At 42.2% G+C, this 13,198-nt stretch overlaps 1 protein-coding gene across 1 annotated transcript; it reads left to right on the forward strand.

Annotated features, from left to right (window-relative positions):
• The first annotated feature begins 1,815 nt into the window (after window positions 1–1,815).
• On the forward strand, window positions 1,816–8,622 carry NMUR2 (neuromedin U receptor 2). The gene is made up of 4 exons (XM_013953677.2): window positions 1,816–2,532; window positions 5,208–5,292; window positions 6,798–6,923; window positions 8,363–8,622. The coding sequence occupies exons 1-4, from the start codon at window positions 1,816–1,818 to the stop codon at window positions 8,620–8,622; spliced, it is 1,188 nt and encodes a 395-aa protein (XP_013809131.2).
• The last annotated feature ends 4,576 nt before the right edge of the window (window positions 8,623–13,198 follow it).

Raw genomic sequence — 13,198 nt, forward strand, 5'->3', positions numbered from 1 at the left:
AATGCACACTAGTAAAACAAGAAATCCTCAGAGCTCCACATGTCTGATATGCCTCAGTTCAAAGCACTGGGCTCTGTGGGACCAGACCTTGGCTCTTTACCTACTGCTGCTATTCCTGGAAGCAGTCTGTGCCTATTACAATGTCTTTCCTTTAAAGGTTATTAGACTGCTACTAAAACAGAGGAGATTAGAGAGGGAAGGAGCAAAAGTAGGATCTAAGACAGCTTTAAACCTGAAGACTAAAAACAGGTTTTCTGTGAGATCAGGCTACTGAGGAGCTGTCTGTAGTGGAGTGGCTTGCACCTTCCCTGGAAATACTTGGTACTTGCTTCTGTTAGGATTTTGGAGGAGATGCTCAGCCAAGAAGCCTCTTCTTTTGTTCCTGGATGGTAAAAATATGCAGTCCTTGGTGAGCAGCCAGGGAGACTCAGGCTAAAGGGTCAAACAGACAGAAGGAGGAGGTTCTTCACACATTGATAGTAGATCCATGGAGCTCCTTGCCAAAGGATGCTGGGGATGTAAAAAGTTTACATGGACTAAAGGGGGAACTGGGTAGATACTCAAAAGAGAGAGCGAGAGTTACTGAAAGCCAAACTACATCAGGCGGACAAAATCCCTTGAGCTCTCTCTCAGCTTTTGCACTTCTATGATTCCAGACAGCTAAACTTTTTGAATCTCCAAAGATGACATCCATGTGCTTTGAAGCTTTTTTGTTTTAGCAAAATTCAGTAAGGAATTAAGCATTCATAAAGAGTTAACTGATCTATTGTGACAAAGCAGTTTTCTTTGCAGGATACTCTTTTTTGGATCAGAAAGTGTGTTTGCAGAATAGCTGTCATTCAGGAAGAAATGAGTTTATAAGAATTAATAGAAAATTTTTAAAAAGAAGTATCTGAAATGAATCCTGCAGGTACTAAATAACTCTCTGGAATAGTATGGTCTTCAAAAAGATTCTCAAAACAAAACTATCTAAGAATATGGGATCAGATTCCAGAGTTCTCAAATCTCTGATCAACCCAATTTGCCAATCCTCAAAGAAAATTTCATGTGCACTTTGACATAATCCTCCTTCTCAAAATAAGGGAGGAAAAAAATATATTGCTACTAATAAGAAGTGCAATTAAAATTCTATGTTGGGTTTCAGGAGAAAAAAAATAAATTGTTTTAAAAAGGCTGAAAACCTATAGTTGTCTAATTCCATATGATGAACTTCAAAAATAGGTTGGCTTTCTCCTGATCAAATTCTGTTTCCAAGTATTTGCTGCCAGAGAAAACAGAAAGTAAAAATCAGCAGAGATGTGAAAAAAAATTATGTTTTTTTTTTGCCTGTGGTTTGTAACTAGACGTAGCATCAATATAATTTTGTAAAAGCTTTTGGACTGAGGGGTTTTTTTGCCTGGCTTCCCACCCTCTGACAAATACTAGTGCCTTGCAGCTAGTCTCAAATCCTATATTTCAGATTTCCAGCTCTCTAAATCCCACATTTCTGATTCAGTAAATGCATCTGCTATGGGAACTGATACAAGTAGCTAGAACCTCTTTTCTTACCCTATAATCTAATGCACTTAGCTAGCCAATGAATATGTGTGAAAGGAGGGGCTTTCTGGCTAAGGGACTCCTCGCTGGGGAGCAGCTGTTACAACGGCGAAACCTTCACCGAAGCCAGGCAAACATACTCACATCTCTCAGTGGCTTTGTGTATTTAGGACTGGCAAGACAACTCTCCCTCTCTCTCTGCTAAAAGTGAGCAAATTAGCACAGAGAAACTTAGACAAGACAGGATCTCAGTTGTGAAACACTTCAACGGAACCAGTAATGGCCTGGATCAGCAATACCTCCTGGTTTAATCATCTTGCGCTACAAGAACATTTTAGGAGATATTTAAACAGCACTGAGGATTATTTAGCCTTCCTGTGTGGGCCCAAACGGAGCCATCTGTTCTTGCCCATGGCTTTGGTGTACACTCTGATCTTTGTTGTTGGCGTGGTAGGAAACTTCCTAGTTTGCCTGGTAATCATCAAGCACCGGAACATGAAGACCCCTACCAACTACTACCTCTTCAGCCTCGCTGTCTCAGACTTGCTTATGTTGTTTTTTGGGATGCCACTGGAAGTCTATGAGATGTGGAGCAACTACCCCTTTCTGTTTGGGCCCATAGGCTGCTATTTCAAGACAGCACTCTTTGAGACAGTGTGCTTTGCCTCCATCCTCAGCGTGACCACGGTCAGCGTGGAGAGATACGTTGCCATCCTCCATCCTTTCCGTGCCAAGCTAGAGAGCACTCGGAAGCGTGCGCTAAGGACTATCGTCGTGCTCTGGGTCCTCTCTGTCATCTTTGCCCTTCCCAACACAAGTACCCATGGCATCATGTTGCAGTATTTCCCAAATGGCACCCTGGTCCCTGGCTCTGCTACCTGCACTGTAGTCAGGCCCATGTGGATCTACAACTGTATTGTCCAGATTACTTCCTTTCTCTTCTATGTGCTGCCTATGGGGGTCATAAGTGTGCTGTACTATCTGATGGGGCTAAGAGTAAGTCCTACTCAAATTGTGCTCAGTGTTTCCCTAGCTCATTCTCTTGTGTGTGTGTGCACGCGTGTGTGTTTGTGTGTGTGTCCATATGTCTTTTAACTGATTTAATCTTTTTCTTGCCCACCTGTCTTCCCAAAAAGGAAATTCAAATCAAATCCCTGAAAGTAGTGGATTAAACTCCTTCGTTGGTGTAATCTCATTCTAAAATGAATGTAGCTATGTTGGGGAGCTATTTACCCGAGTTTTTTTTTTTTAATTACCATCACTGCTGCTGACATTTCAATGTTACTTTAACATCCAGTCCGTGTATTGATTCCAACCTCACAGAGATTTGCACCTTTTCAGTAGGGACTAGAAGGAAATAGACCAAAAGGAAAATATGAAAAGAATGAAAAAGAGTAAGGTAGTGATTGAATCTTGTGTATTATTTGTTTTTCCTCTTCTTGTGACTGTAGAATTTCCATTTCATTCATTTTCCTCCTTCCCTGGAGAGTGTGATAATATTCAGTTGTTAAAAGTCACAAAGCTGTCATAAACTGAAATCTTGCCTTATTGCTGCAGCTAGCAATTTCAGCAATCATTTCTTTTATATAAGTATGGCACAGTTTCAACATAGATTAAGGCTACCTTGGAGTTCCTATCCATGCTCTCTTCAGAAAGTGGACTAGTTTCACAAAATGTCATCATTTAAATATAGGGATAAAACAAACACTATCATAGTATTATAAAGCTATGCAGCATGACACTGAAATGCACTGCTAATCATAGTGAGTCTCCAGGCAGCTCTACATAATCTCACAAACAGCCCAGCATATCCACAGTGATGTTAAAGTAACCATTAGCCTGGCTGGAGGTCTCCCTCTGTCAAGCCATTGACATGAACTCAAGCTACAACCTTTGCCATAGACTCATTTCTTCTTTTTTCCCCCTGCTTTGTCATAAGTCATTATTTTATTAAATTGCAACTGCAGAGTTATTCTTACTAGTTATCTCTCCATGTATTATCACTCGAGTCTAAGTCGAGTCGAGAGAAACCTTATAGCGTCATCAAAACGACAGGAGGAAGGTGAAAAATACAGAAACGTCTCTACAGTTTATTATAGTATCAGAGCAGTGTATTCTCTGTGGCTTTGGAGTACTCCTGGGATAAATGTTGAGACTGAAAACCACTGAAGGAAAACTAGGACTTTTAGTCAATCTGAGCAGACATTTATCACTAGATGTGCTACAAATCAGCTGAGCCTGTTCCTTAGGCAATACAGTTATGACTAAAAATGACAAAGAGAATAATGAAAAACATGGGAAGCTAAATTGCCCTATAATTGAATATAATTTAATTTAAATATACTTCCCCTTTATGGGTTTTATGTATAAATAAGGCACTGAAAGAATGTCTCTTTGATCGAAGTAACAACATCCTTGAAGAAAAAAGCAGTTAATCAAAAATCATGAAACAAAACCACAGTGTAAAAGGAGAAAGAAAATGGCACAAACAGCATGATTTCATAAGATTCTTACTAGCCTAGACTGTTTTTTATCTTTCCCTTCAGCCAATATCTTTTCCCCTGCAATTAAATATTTTGTTTCTAGTTTCTTTCTGTTGAAAAAAGCATCACTCCAGAGTTGTTGGTTAATCAGCACTTCCCACTTCAACAAGCTGCATCCAATTATGCACCCTCCACAGACAATTCCAGTTATAATCAAAGCAAAAAAGTGTTTTTTGCCCTGATTATCCAAACATCGCCAAAGCACCAGAGCTCTTGCCTTAAGTAAATTGGGGAAGCATTTCAGGAACGATCAGATTTTTGTTCTTTAGGTCCATTCTTAGAAGTCTAGAAAAAGCTGCTGGGGAAAAAAAAATGGTGTATTTGATCTGTATGTGGCTGAATCTGTGCATATTGTGCATGCTGGCTCTCTGCAGGATGGAATATATAGGTTTTGTTTATCAGATGAATCGAATATCAGTTAGTCCAAACACTCAGGGCATGAAACGAGCTCCCTTCAAATCTATAGGAATTTTTCCAGTGATTACAACTGTCTTTCAGTGAGGCCTCTCAGCGTATTTTTGGATCACTGGTTTGTGCTTAATTGTGGGGAACCCTTTTAGGAAAATAAAGAAACAATATTTTGCTAGAAGACAAAATAATGTTGAAATTGAACACAAACTGCAGGCTAAATATTGACACATTAAGAAGGGAGGAGTGGGGAATTGAAATATAAATTTGCTGTTAACATGCAGTCTGAGGTGCATAAAATTGGCGGCTTGTTTTCAACCTAAAGCTTCACTGTTTCCCTGGACTAGAACTGAAATTTAAGTAAATTTTTTTTTCAATGAATTCTGAGTTTTCCCAAATTTTGACTTCTCAAACTATGGCTATGATAATTTGCAAAGCTTATTCTCAACATTGATAGGAGGAAACTAAATCCTCTTACCACACTGTCATTCAGCACCATCTCTAGTTCAGAGAAGTGGCCTGCATATCCTAAATATTCTTGGTTTGAGATCTTTAAACGCAAGCCAGACATAATGCTCAAGGACAAAATGGCTGGTTGACCATTAGCACCGTGCAAATGGTCTTTTTGGCAGTGGTTTTATCCCCGTCAGGAAGCCCGTATGCGAAGTGGGGAGGTCATCTCCTGTCTAAGCTCTCCTTCTGTTTCCCTCCTTTTGCCAGTTGAAAGGAGACAAATCTTTGGAAGTGGAGGAAATGGCTGTGAATGTTCAGAGACCATCCAGAAAATCAGTCACCAAGATGTTATGTAAGTAGTGGGGGCCTTCTGTATTTTATTGACCATGAACAAGAAGCTGCATGTACATCTCAGACAAGAGAAGAAAGTACATAAAATCTGTTTGGAGTTAATTCCTAAATTTGAAACACTCAGCAATTGGGTCTTGAAGGCTACCAAGCAACTCCAAGGGATCCAAGAGTCATGGATAGCTTCCTTTCAAAAAAAACCCCAAAAAACAAAAAACGCTTATTGCTGTTTTAACTGGAGTCTTACAAACCATGGGAGCAAAACACAGAGGCTAAGAATCAAAAGGGGCATTTTACCCCCCCATTGTAGAGCCTGGGCAAACCTAAGTGGCAGGTATGTGGATGACAACTCTGTTACATCCCTCAGTCCACACCTGGCTTTTGCAGCCCTGTAGAATGAAGCCTTCTGTCTCAGAATACGAACACTCTTTTTTGCACGTTTCTTACAGAATGATGTACATCTGTTTTCTCATTAAACAAATAATTAATGAGAGGTCTATGGCCCTGCCCCAACTCCAGAAAGCATATGTTTCATAGGCCTGTAACATGTCCCACCCCAGGCTCTGCTCATGTCTCATACAGGTCCTCCCAATCAGCGTTCATCATCTACTGCTGACTTCACCGCCCAGACCTTCCCAAGAAAAAGTAGAGACGTAGGCAGATTTGCACAATATACAACACCCTGGAGAATTTGTGCTCCAGCCACCGTTAAAGCACTTGCGTTGCTTCATAATTTAGGGCTGCCTTTAAGGCAAAGATCGCCTTGCTACTGAGATGGTGTTCATGCAGAAAACAAATCACCCTCAATACTTCATGCAACAGCATTCTTCTTTTAGGCAGTTTAAGTCACCTCCTGAACTAGGAACCTGCACTCTGAAGTCAGAATGAATTTCTGTCCCTGGTGACTGTGACCACAGATGTTAATAGGACCCAACTCTGGAATGGGTTTGCAAGAGTCCTCCCCAGAGTCGTCACAGGCCACGTTGTGCATGGAGGCAAACTTTTTCATGCTGAATAGTGCATCCAGCCAGACTCAGCATTGGAGGATGGCTCCCATGGGCTCATCCTGTGCCATGTGATGTACAAATAGTGGCAGATGACATAAATCCTGTGGCACAAACTTTGCTTTCTCTACATGACAGACCCACAGTCCAAGTGGTTGCTGTGTATCAGGTACAAATAAATCCTCACATCTCACTGACAGTTTATTGGGTTCTGTACAAGCCACATTACCTGGCTGTTGCCTGCTCCATCCAAAGCTCATTGTGTGCCTGTGTATTGATTTATCAAATACAGAGATCAGTATAAAGTTTATTCTTTTAGATGGAAATATGCTTTTCAGTTAGCACTACAGAGAGGCAGAAGGGATGGCACAGGTTTTGAAACAGTAAATAAAATTGTATCTCTAGTCTTTCATCTAGCTTTCTAAACCATCTCTGCTCAGTGCAAGCTAACAAGCCATATCATTCCATAACTGACTGTTTTTCTTCTCCCCTTTCTCCACGCTAGTTGTTCTCGTGATGGTTTTTGCTATTTGCTGGGCTCCATTCCATATAGATCGGCTCTTCTTCAGCTTTGTTGTGGAATGGACTGAGCCTCTGGCTAATATATTCAACTTAATCCATGTGGTATCAGGTAAAACTTTCTTCTTCCACTTGCTTTGGGGCTGGAAAAACAGTATTTGTGAGCGGCTTACCTGAATATGTAGTCATTTTAATTTTAGGTGACCACAGATTATACAGGTAAATTAAAGGCCAAACACTGTTTCATGATGATATTCCTTAGAATTTTCCACTAGTCGTCATTGAACATTTTTTTCCAAAATACACAATGGGTTGTCTAAAGAGTTCAAAGAATCCCAGCTGTGGGAATGCCTTTTCTCCAAAGTGATTGACACAAAATGTCAACAGATAGCAATGGATGACATCCCTTGAGCTGTGTGCCACATGGTCCCCCAGTTACCACCCATCCTACTAGGCTCCCTGCCCAGTGTTGCTATGTATATTGTTAAAAAAGCAAATAAAGTGGAGCTGGATAACACTAGTTGCACCATCCATTCAGGTAGCATCTATTAGCCACATGGCAAAGTGCAAAAGGTGAAAGACCTGCTCTCCAAGAAACTGTTCAGTGGACGTAGCTAGAGCAAAATAGACATAAAATTACCAGCAGCATCCACTAGCACTGGAGTATGTTCCTGGGGCATGCACAGAAAAGCTTCTTAGGGTTTGGTAGCCAGTGACCAGAACTGTGCCTTAAATAAAAACTGCATTCAAGTTCCTGCAGCTTTCACTCTGGGTATATTGTCCAATATAGTTGTTTGGTTAGTCACAAAGAATGAAAAAAAGGGATATCACACATCATTACCAGCTGCTTTTCCTCCTTAAAAATGTTCACAAATGAACACTGCTGCCATTCAAGTGCTTCTAATGAATACACAGCAGCAGGCACTGTCTTCTAGTCGGTTTCTCAGAAAAACAGGGAACTTTACCAAAACAGCAAGCCTTACATACTGCCCAGAACCAAATGATACACCAAATGTTTATACTATTGCCAACCATAAAATTATTTTCAGGAATATTATTTTCCGGTTGCCATGGGAAAACAATAAATGTGACTGTTTTGTAGCTCCGACAGAGCCAAATAATCCTGTGCAATTGTGCTGGTGTGTTGTTACAAATTAGCACTCCTTGGCTGGAAGTTATCATCTAACAGCTCTGATGAGAAGGGCACCAGCCGTTCAAATCAGTCCTGCGGGAATCAGGGCTTGGCTAGAGGCTGGTCAGTAGACCTCAGCAGACAGCTAGTTCCTGAACAGCTGGTAATGATGGGCTCCATTTAATACTCTATCACTTTCCTTTCCCTGGGTGCTGCAGTGTCTCATCTTGTCTTGGCAAGAGATCCCTCTTCCTCTACCTGGACGGTTGCAGGCAGAGATGCAGTGGTCTCTGCCTCCATCCTTGCACCCAAACATGGTGAGGCAGTACCGACAATGAAGAGATTTTTCTCATCTGAGATCGTTCCACCCACAAATGAGGTCTGTCTCTCCCTCTCTCCCCCCACTCTTGCTCTCCTAGGTGTTTTCTTCTATCTGAGCTCTGCCGTGAACCCCATCATTTACAATCTTTTGTCCCAGCGCTTCAGGATGGCTTTCCTCAGTGTGATCTCTCCTCAGTGCAAGCACTGGGCCCCTAAACATCCCACCAGCAAGATTCCCGCCCAGCAGAGCATCTTCATGGTTGAGAACCACAATCTGGCAGACTCTGCTGAAGACACAGGTCTCCCTGGCACCTACAGGAACTCTGTCAGCAGTTCTCAGCTCTCCACTGGCCTATGACCTTCCATGTTGCCAGCCAGGTGGCAGAGAAGTGAAGGAAAATAACTTTATGAAACAAAGAGACACTCTTAAAAGATTGATTTCAGCAAGAAGAGCTCACAGGCTGCATCTTGTCTGGTTGAATGAATGACAAGACTGTAATTAGCAGGTGACTGACAGTCATTGTATTACCCTCAAGCTAATAGGAGGGCTGGAAATTTCAGTTTGCTGACTGTAAACTCTTCCAGTGAAGAGCTTCTTTACACAAATGGCAAAAACACTCCCAATGTTACCAGCACTGGAGAGAGACACTGCTTATCCAACCTTACCGAATAACTTTTTATGCACCAGCCTAAACATCAGATTTTACTCAGCTTGACATGGGGCAGTTTTCTGCACAAGCCCTGAATGCCCGCCTCTGACTTTATGCAAGCTAGTGCCGTTTCTCTCATGATCTTCTTGAGGTATGGCTATTGAAAGATCCTTTTGGCAATATGAGCAAGCCAACATGAATGAGAAAAGCTCTGAGCTGGGCTGAAACCATCTGACACCAGCACCAGCAATAGCTAATACCCACCCACTGGTGGGTTATTTTTTAAAAGTCTGAAAGTCACTGCCAAGTCTCCTCATACTATTGCTGACAATATCCACGCAGTGCTGAAATGGCACGTGCACACCACAAACTCATCTCCATTACCTTGGAAACAACCATTACTGGGGGCTGAGTATGTCCCTAGTGTGACTTGTTTGCCTGAAAAGGAGCTAGAGCAGGATATCTGCTGAGGGCAGATACCCGGATGGGATAAGGCCTTTCCCACATGGGAAAGGTCTGCATCTCCTGGGAGAACACAGGTCTGAAGACACAAGGCATTTCCATCCATGTGAATCATTGCCTCCCTGCAATCAGCTCTTTTCCCACACTGCTACTTTGTCCTGTGCGTTGGACAGTTGTATCAGTGTCCATCTGCCTGAGCTGAATCTGACCATACACAAATGGTCTGTGTTAGGTCACTGCTAGGCCCCACGTCCTGCAATTTCCAACAGCTTCCTATTACTGTTTGAACTTCAGTTTCTCATGTATTGCCTCTGCTGGTGAATCCTTGTGGTTATGCTTCAGCAAAATTCACACCTGCTCACACCAGGTGGATTAGAGGTCAGAGATTTATGTGGAGCTAGCAACCACCAGGAAACAGCTTAAAAAGCATTCACAACAAATGCAATTTCTAAATGCCTGCAGGATCAGGAAAGTTGATACAAAGGCAATAAAAATTTAGAGTTTTACAGTGATTTTGCATCTGATGAATTCAGTTTTTGCCTCAAAGCACAATGTAAGATCTGGGAAACTCTCCTGGGTCCCAGTTTTGCACACAGATCCTGAAGACAGCACACTTAAATCCACACTCACCACATCCTGAGATCCACTGATTGCAAGGTCAGGACCCTGCAGAGTTTTGTAAAGGGTGGTCAAGGTGAATCCTTTACATGAGAGAGAATTTTGTAGACTTCTGTGTCTTGAGTCTCAAAGCACATTTGTTGCATTTCAGAGATGTGTCTCTTGTGCATATATTGGGCCAGGCTAAGCCACCATGCTGAGCTCAGGCTTGGCACACACTTCCACAGAAAATCATCTGATGTGTGTTGTCAAGGGGCTGGAACTTACTTACGTAGTCAGAGTACACAAAGTTATCACAGTGAATAAGGACATTAGTTTCTGAAGGACATTAGTGTCTGAAAGATGGCAAACTGTATTAAAGGCTTACTCCAGTCTGTAGTACTGGGGATCCAGATGACATTTATCATCATAGGAGGAATGGGTTATATTCTTGTTCTAATGGACTCGTTTCCCAAAAGTCTCTTATTTTGGCCTCCATCTGATGCAGATTCCTAGACAAGGTGAGACCTGGGGTCTCATCCCAGCTGGTAACTCCTCTTTTCCTACAGCTCAAGGTGAACTTTAGCCCATGTTTTCTGTCAGACCCATTTTACTAGCTGCAATCTGGAGAAACAAGTCATGGAAAAGGTAACAAACATGCACAAGGCCTTGAAGAGAAAAGGTAATCCCTGCTCCCTGAAGACATAGCTGAAATACTTTACCACCCTCAAGTGGACACTCGAGCGAGTTCAGTGGTGTTTACATCTGTAACCAGTTTTGTATTATCAGCTTCCCTCTACTAGTCATTAAAGTGCATTTTCCCTCTCGACTTGATGTGCCTGTCATGCCTCGCTACCTGCGAGCTGCTGCAGTCCCTGCTCGCTCTCCCAGCCATCGCAGGAGACCACGCTCTGTGCTGTGACCAATGAGCTCGGGACAGCCTTGGGCAGGCACTGATTAGGTTTTTCCTGCTCATCCTGTCCCTCACTTGCGAGACCCTCAAACTGATGCCAGGAGAATTGTCTTCCTTATCCTAGCTGTGCACCACTAAGAGCAAGTCATCTCCTCTGCTATCTTAGATACCTGGCCAAAGCAGTAAACAAATGGCATAGTCTGACATACGCACTCCTCCATCATATCACACAGATATTCCTGCGCAAAGTTTCATGGCTCTTAGAATGCATGTTAGCATTTAGGACGACACAGGGGCATGTGTTGGTGCACAGAGTCGTCCGTGAGTGCTGCAGCCCTATTCTCCTTCCTTCTTTATGGAAGAATTGCAACCTTGGCCACAGAGCTTGAGGGTTTTAAATGCACCTCTGATTTACAGATGAGGACAGAGAGCTGCAGTCAAGGTTTGAATGTGAAGCTATAGGGTGAAGATTTTGTATGATCATAAAGAAAATGGCCCAAGTTTTGTTGCTAGTGAAGACAAGGGGCTTTGTAAGGGAGAGGAAGCAGTGGGGGGAAAAGCATAGATTAAGGGGCAAATGGCCAGGAATTCACCCCCAGTTTGAACAAAATAACATGTAAAAAAAAATTTATTTTAAAAGCTTTTTTTAGCACATTAACTTAGGATCAGTCAAAAGAAATCATACTTGTAACCAAAAATTGCTGAGCTTTTTTGGCCAAACACCAAAAGGAAAGTTGAAAACACTTTCTCTTGCACCACATCAAACTTTCTATGAAAATATTATTGGGGGGGGGGTGTCAAAATGCCATTCTGTTAAAAATAAAATAAATGAAATGAAAAAATGTGGGCTGGTTTGAGGTGCAGTACAGTGAATTCAGTTCCCTGAGATGGCACAACTCAGTAGCCCCTTTGGTCCTGACTCCCCTCACCTGCATCTGCAAGGTAGCTTTTCGAGTCACGCATTTGCAGCATTACACAGATGCTTTCTACAATCCAGTGTTTCTTAAGCAGATGTGAGAAGTAAGTTTGCAGAGTATTCATCCACAAGAAGTAGGTGACAGCCATGAAGTTTTTCTTCCCAAAAGGTCAGTGCTTTAGTGTGTTATTTATACTCTGCTTTGGTATTTACCTGGCTGGTTTTTGGGAGCTGGCCACAAATATGATAATACTGGGAAGATGGATAGATATGTCAGAAAAGCCTACAAAATTCTTTTACTTATATATTCAGCAGCTTTCATAGCCAAGTGCTGAAAAACATTGGCAACTGGCCAAGAGAAACTCCAGTTGCAAGGTGAGAACAACTCACTTTTTCCCCCAAAGAGGTTTGGTGTGATGAAAATATATTTATTTGAAATCAACCATGACTTCCTAGGCAGAATTGTCTATTGATTTATTTCTCTGCCTCTCTTTCCCTCTGGGGAGCATGCAAGTGTGTGAGCAGAAAGCGTGAAGTGCAGGGGCAATACTCCAGCACTGTGAACAAAACATGGTTTGAAATGTACTGCAAGGAAACACTTAAAGGAGGGAAGAACTGCTTGCGCTGCCGATGAATGATACTCAGATCTAATGCCAGGTTTGGTATTGAAAAAAACATCATGACATCAAGCAGACAATTCTGTTAAGCTTATATAAAGAACCTTTTGGAAACTACTGTGTTTTCATGTGTTTAAGCCATGGCTTATCTGTAAAGCTAAACATACACTTTAGCACCAGAACTGGTTTTATGCATCTGTATAAAATGAAGATAAATTTACTAGGGCCCCTCTCCCTATAGCTGGTCTATCATCCAGCAATCCTTGTGCCTCTGGTCTCTCTGCTGTCTCCCTCTCATTTCACATGAGTAGCTGAAGATAGAGATTACTTGGAGGTTCAGCTAGCACCAAGTGCAGGATACCCAAGGACGGACTTACTACCAAACCCAGTACTTTAAAAAGATGCAGATCATGCCAGCTGTACTTTATATGCATGAAAATACAGCACTAATCCCAGTTTAGTTTGTTGCATCCAATTGCTCCATAAGACTGTTTCGGGGGGGAGGAGGGGGAGGGAAGGAGCGGAGGTGGGGAGGTTGTTAGAAAAATAGACAGCAAAGTTGTTGTAGCCAGGAGAAGGCCCCAAAGCCAAATGGCTTACCACCCTGCAAACTCTTCTTTGTGGGTTGCCTTCTGGCTGTGTAACAGCCAGGTTTGCTCTCCCTCCCTGTTCTTCCATGATCATTTGCTTCATTTTATTTGCTCTTCATTATGACACTTGTTGGGCTTTTTCCCCATTGAGGCTTCCTGTTCCACAAACTGGCAAATCTATAGCAAATT

This window comes from Apteryx mantelli, chromosome 14, assembly GCF_036417845.1.
Source record: "Apteryx mantelli isolate bAptMan1 chromosome 14, bAptMan1.hap1, whole genome shotgun sequence".
NCBI classification, from domain to species: Eukaryota; Metazoa; Chordata; class Aves; order Apterygiformes; family Apterygidae; genus Apteryx; species Apteryx mantelli.

What these genes read in the sequence shown, in the direction of transcription:
- NMUR2 (XM_013953677.2), top strand. Translation starts at nt 1,816, where the DNA reads ATGGCCTGGATCAGCAATACCTCCTGGTTTAATCATCTTGCGCTACAA. An exon ending in ATCAGTCACCAAGATGTTAT is followed by an intron (nt 5,293 to 6,797) that starts GTAAGTAGTGGG and finishes TCTCCACGCTAG; the next exon opens with TTGTTCTCGTGATGGTTTTT. An exon ending in CTTAATCCATGTGGTATCAG is followed by an intron (nt 6,924 to 8,362) that starts GTAAAACTTTCT and finishes TTGCTCTCCTAG; the next exon opens with GTGTTTTCTTCTATCTGAGC.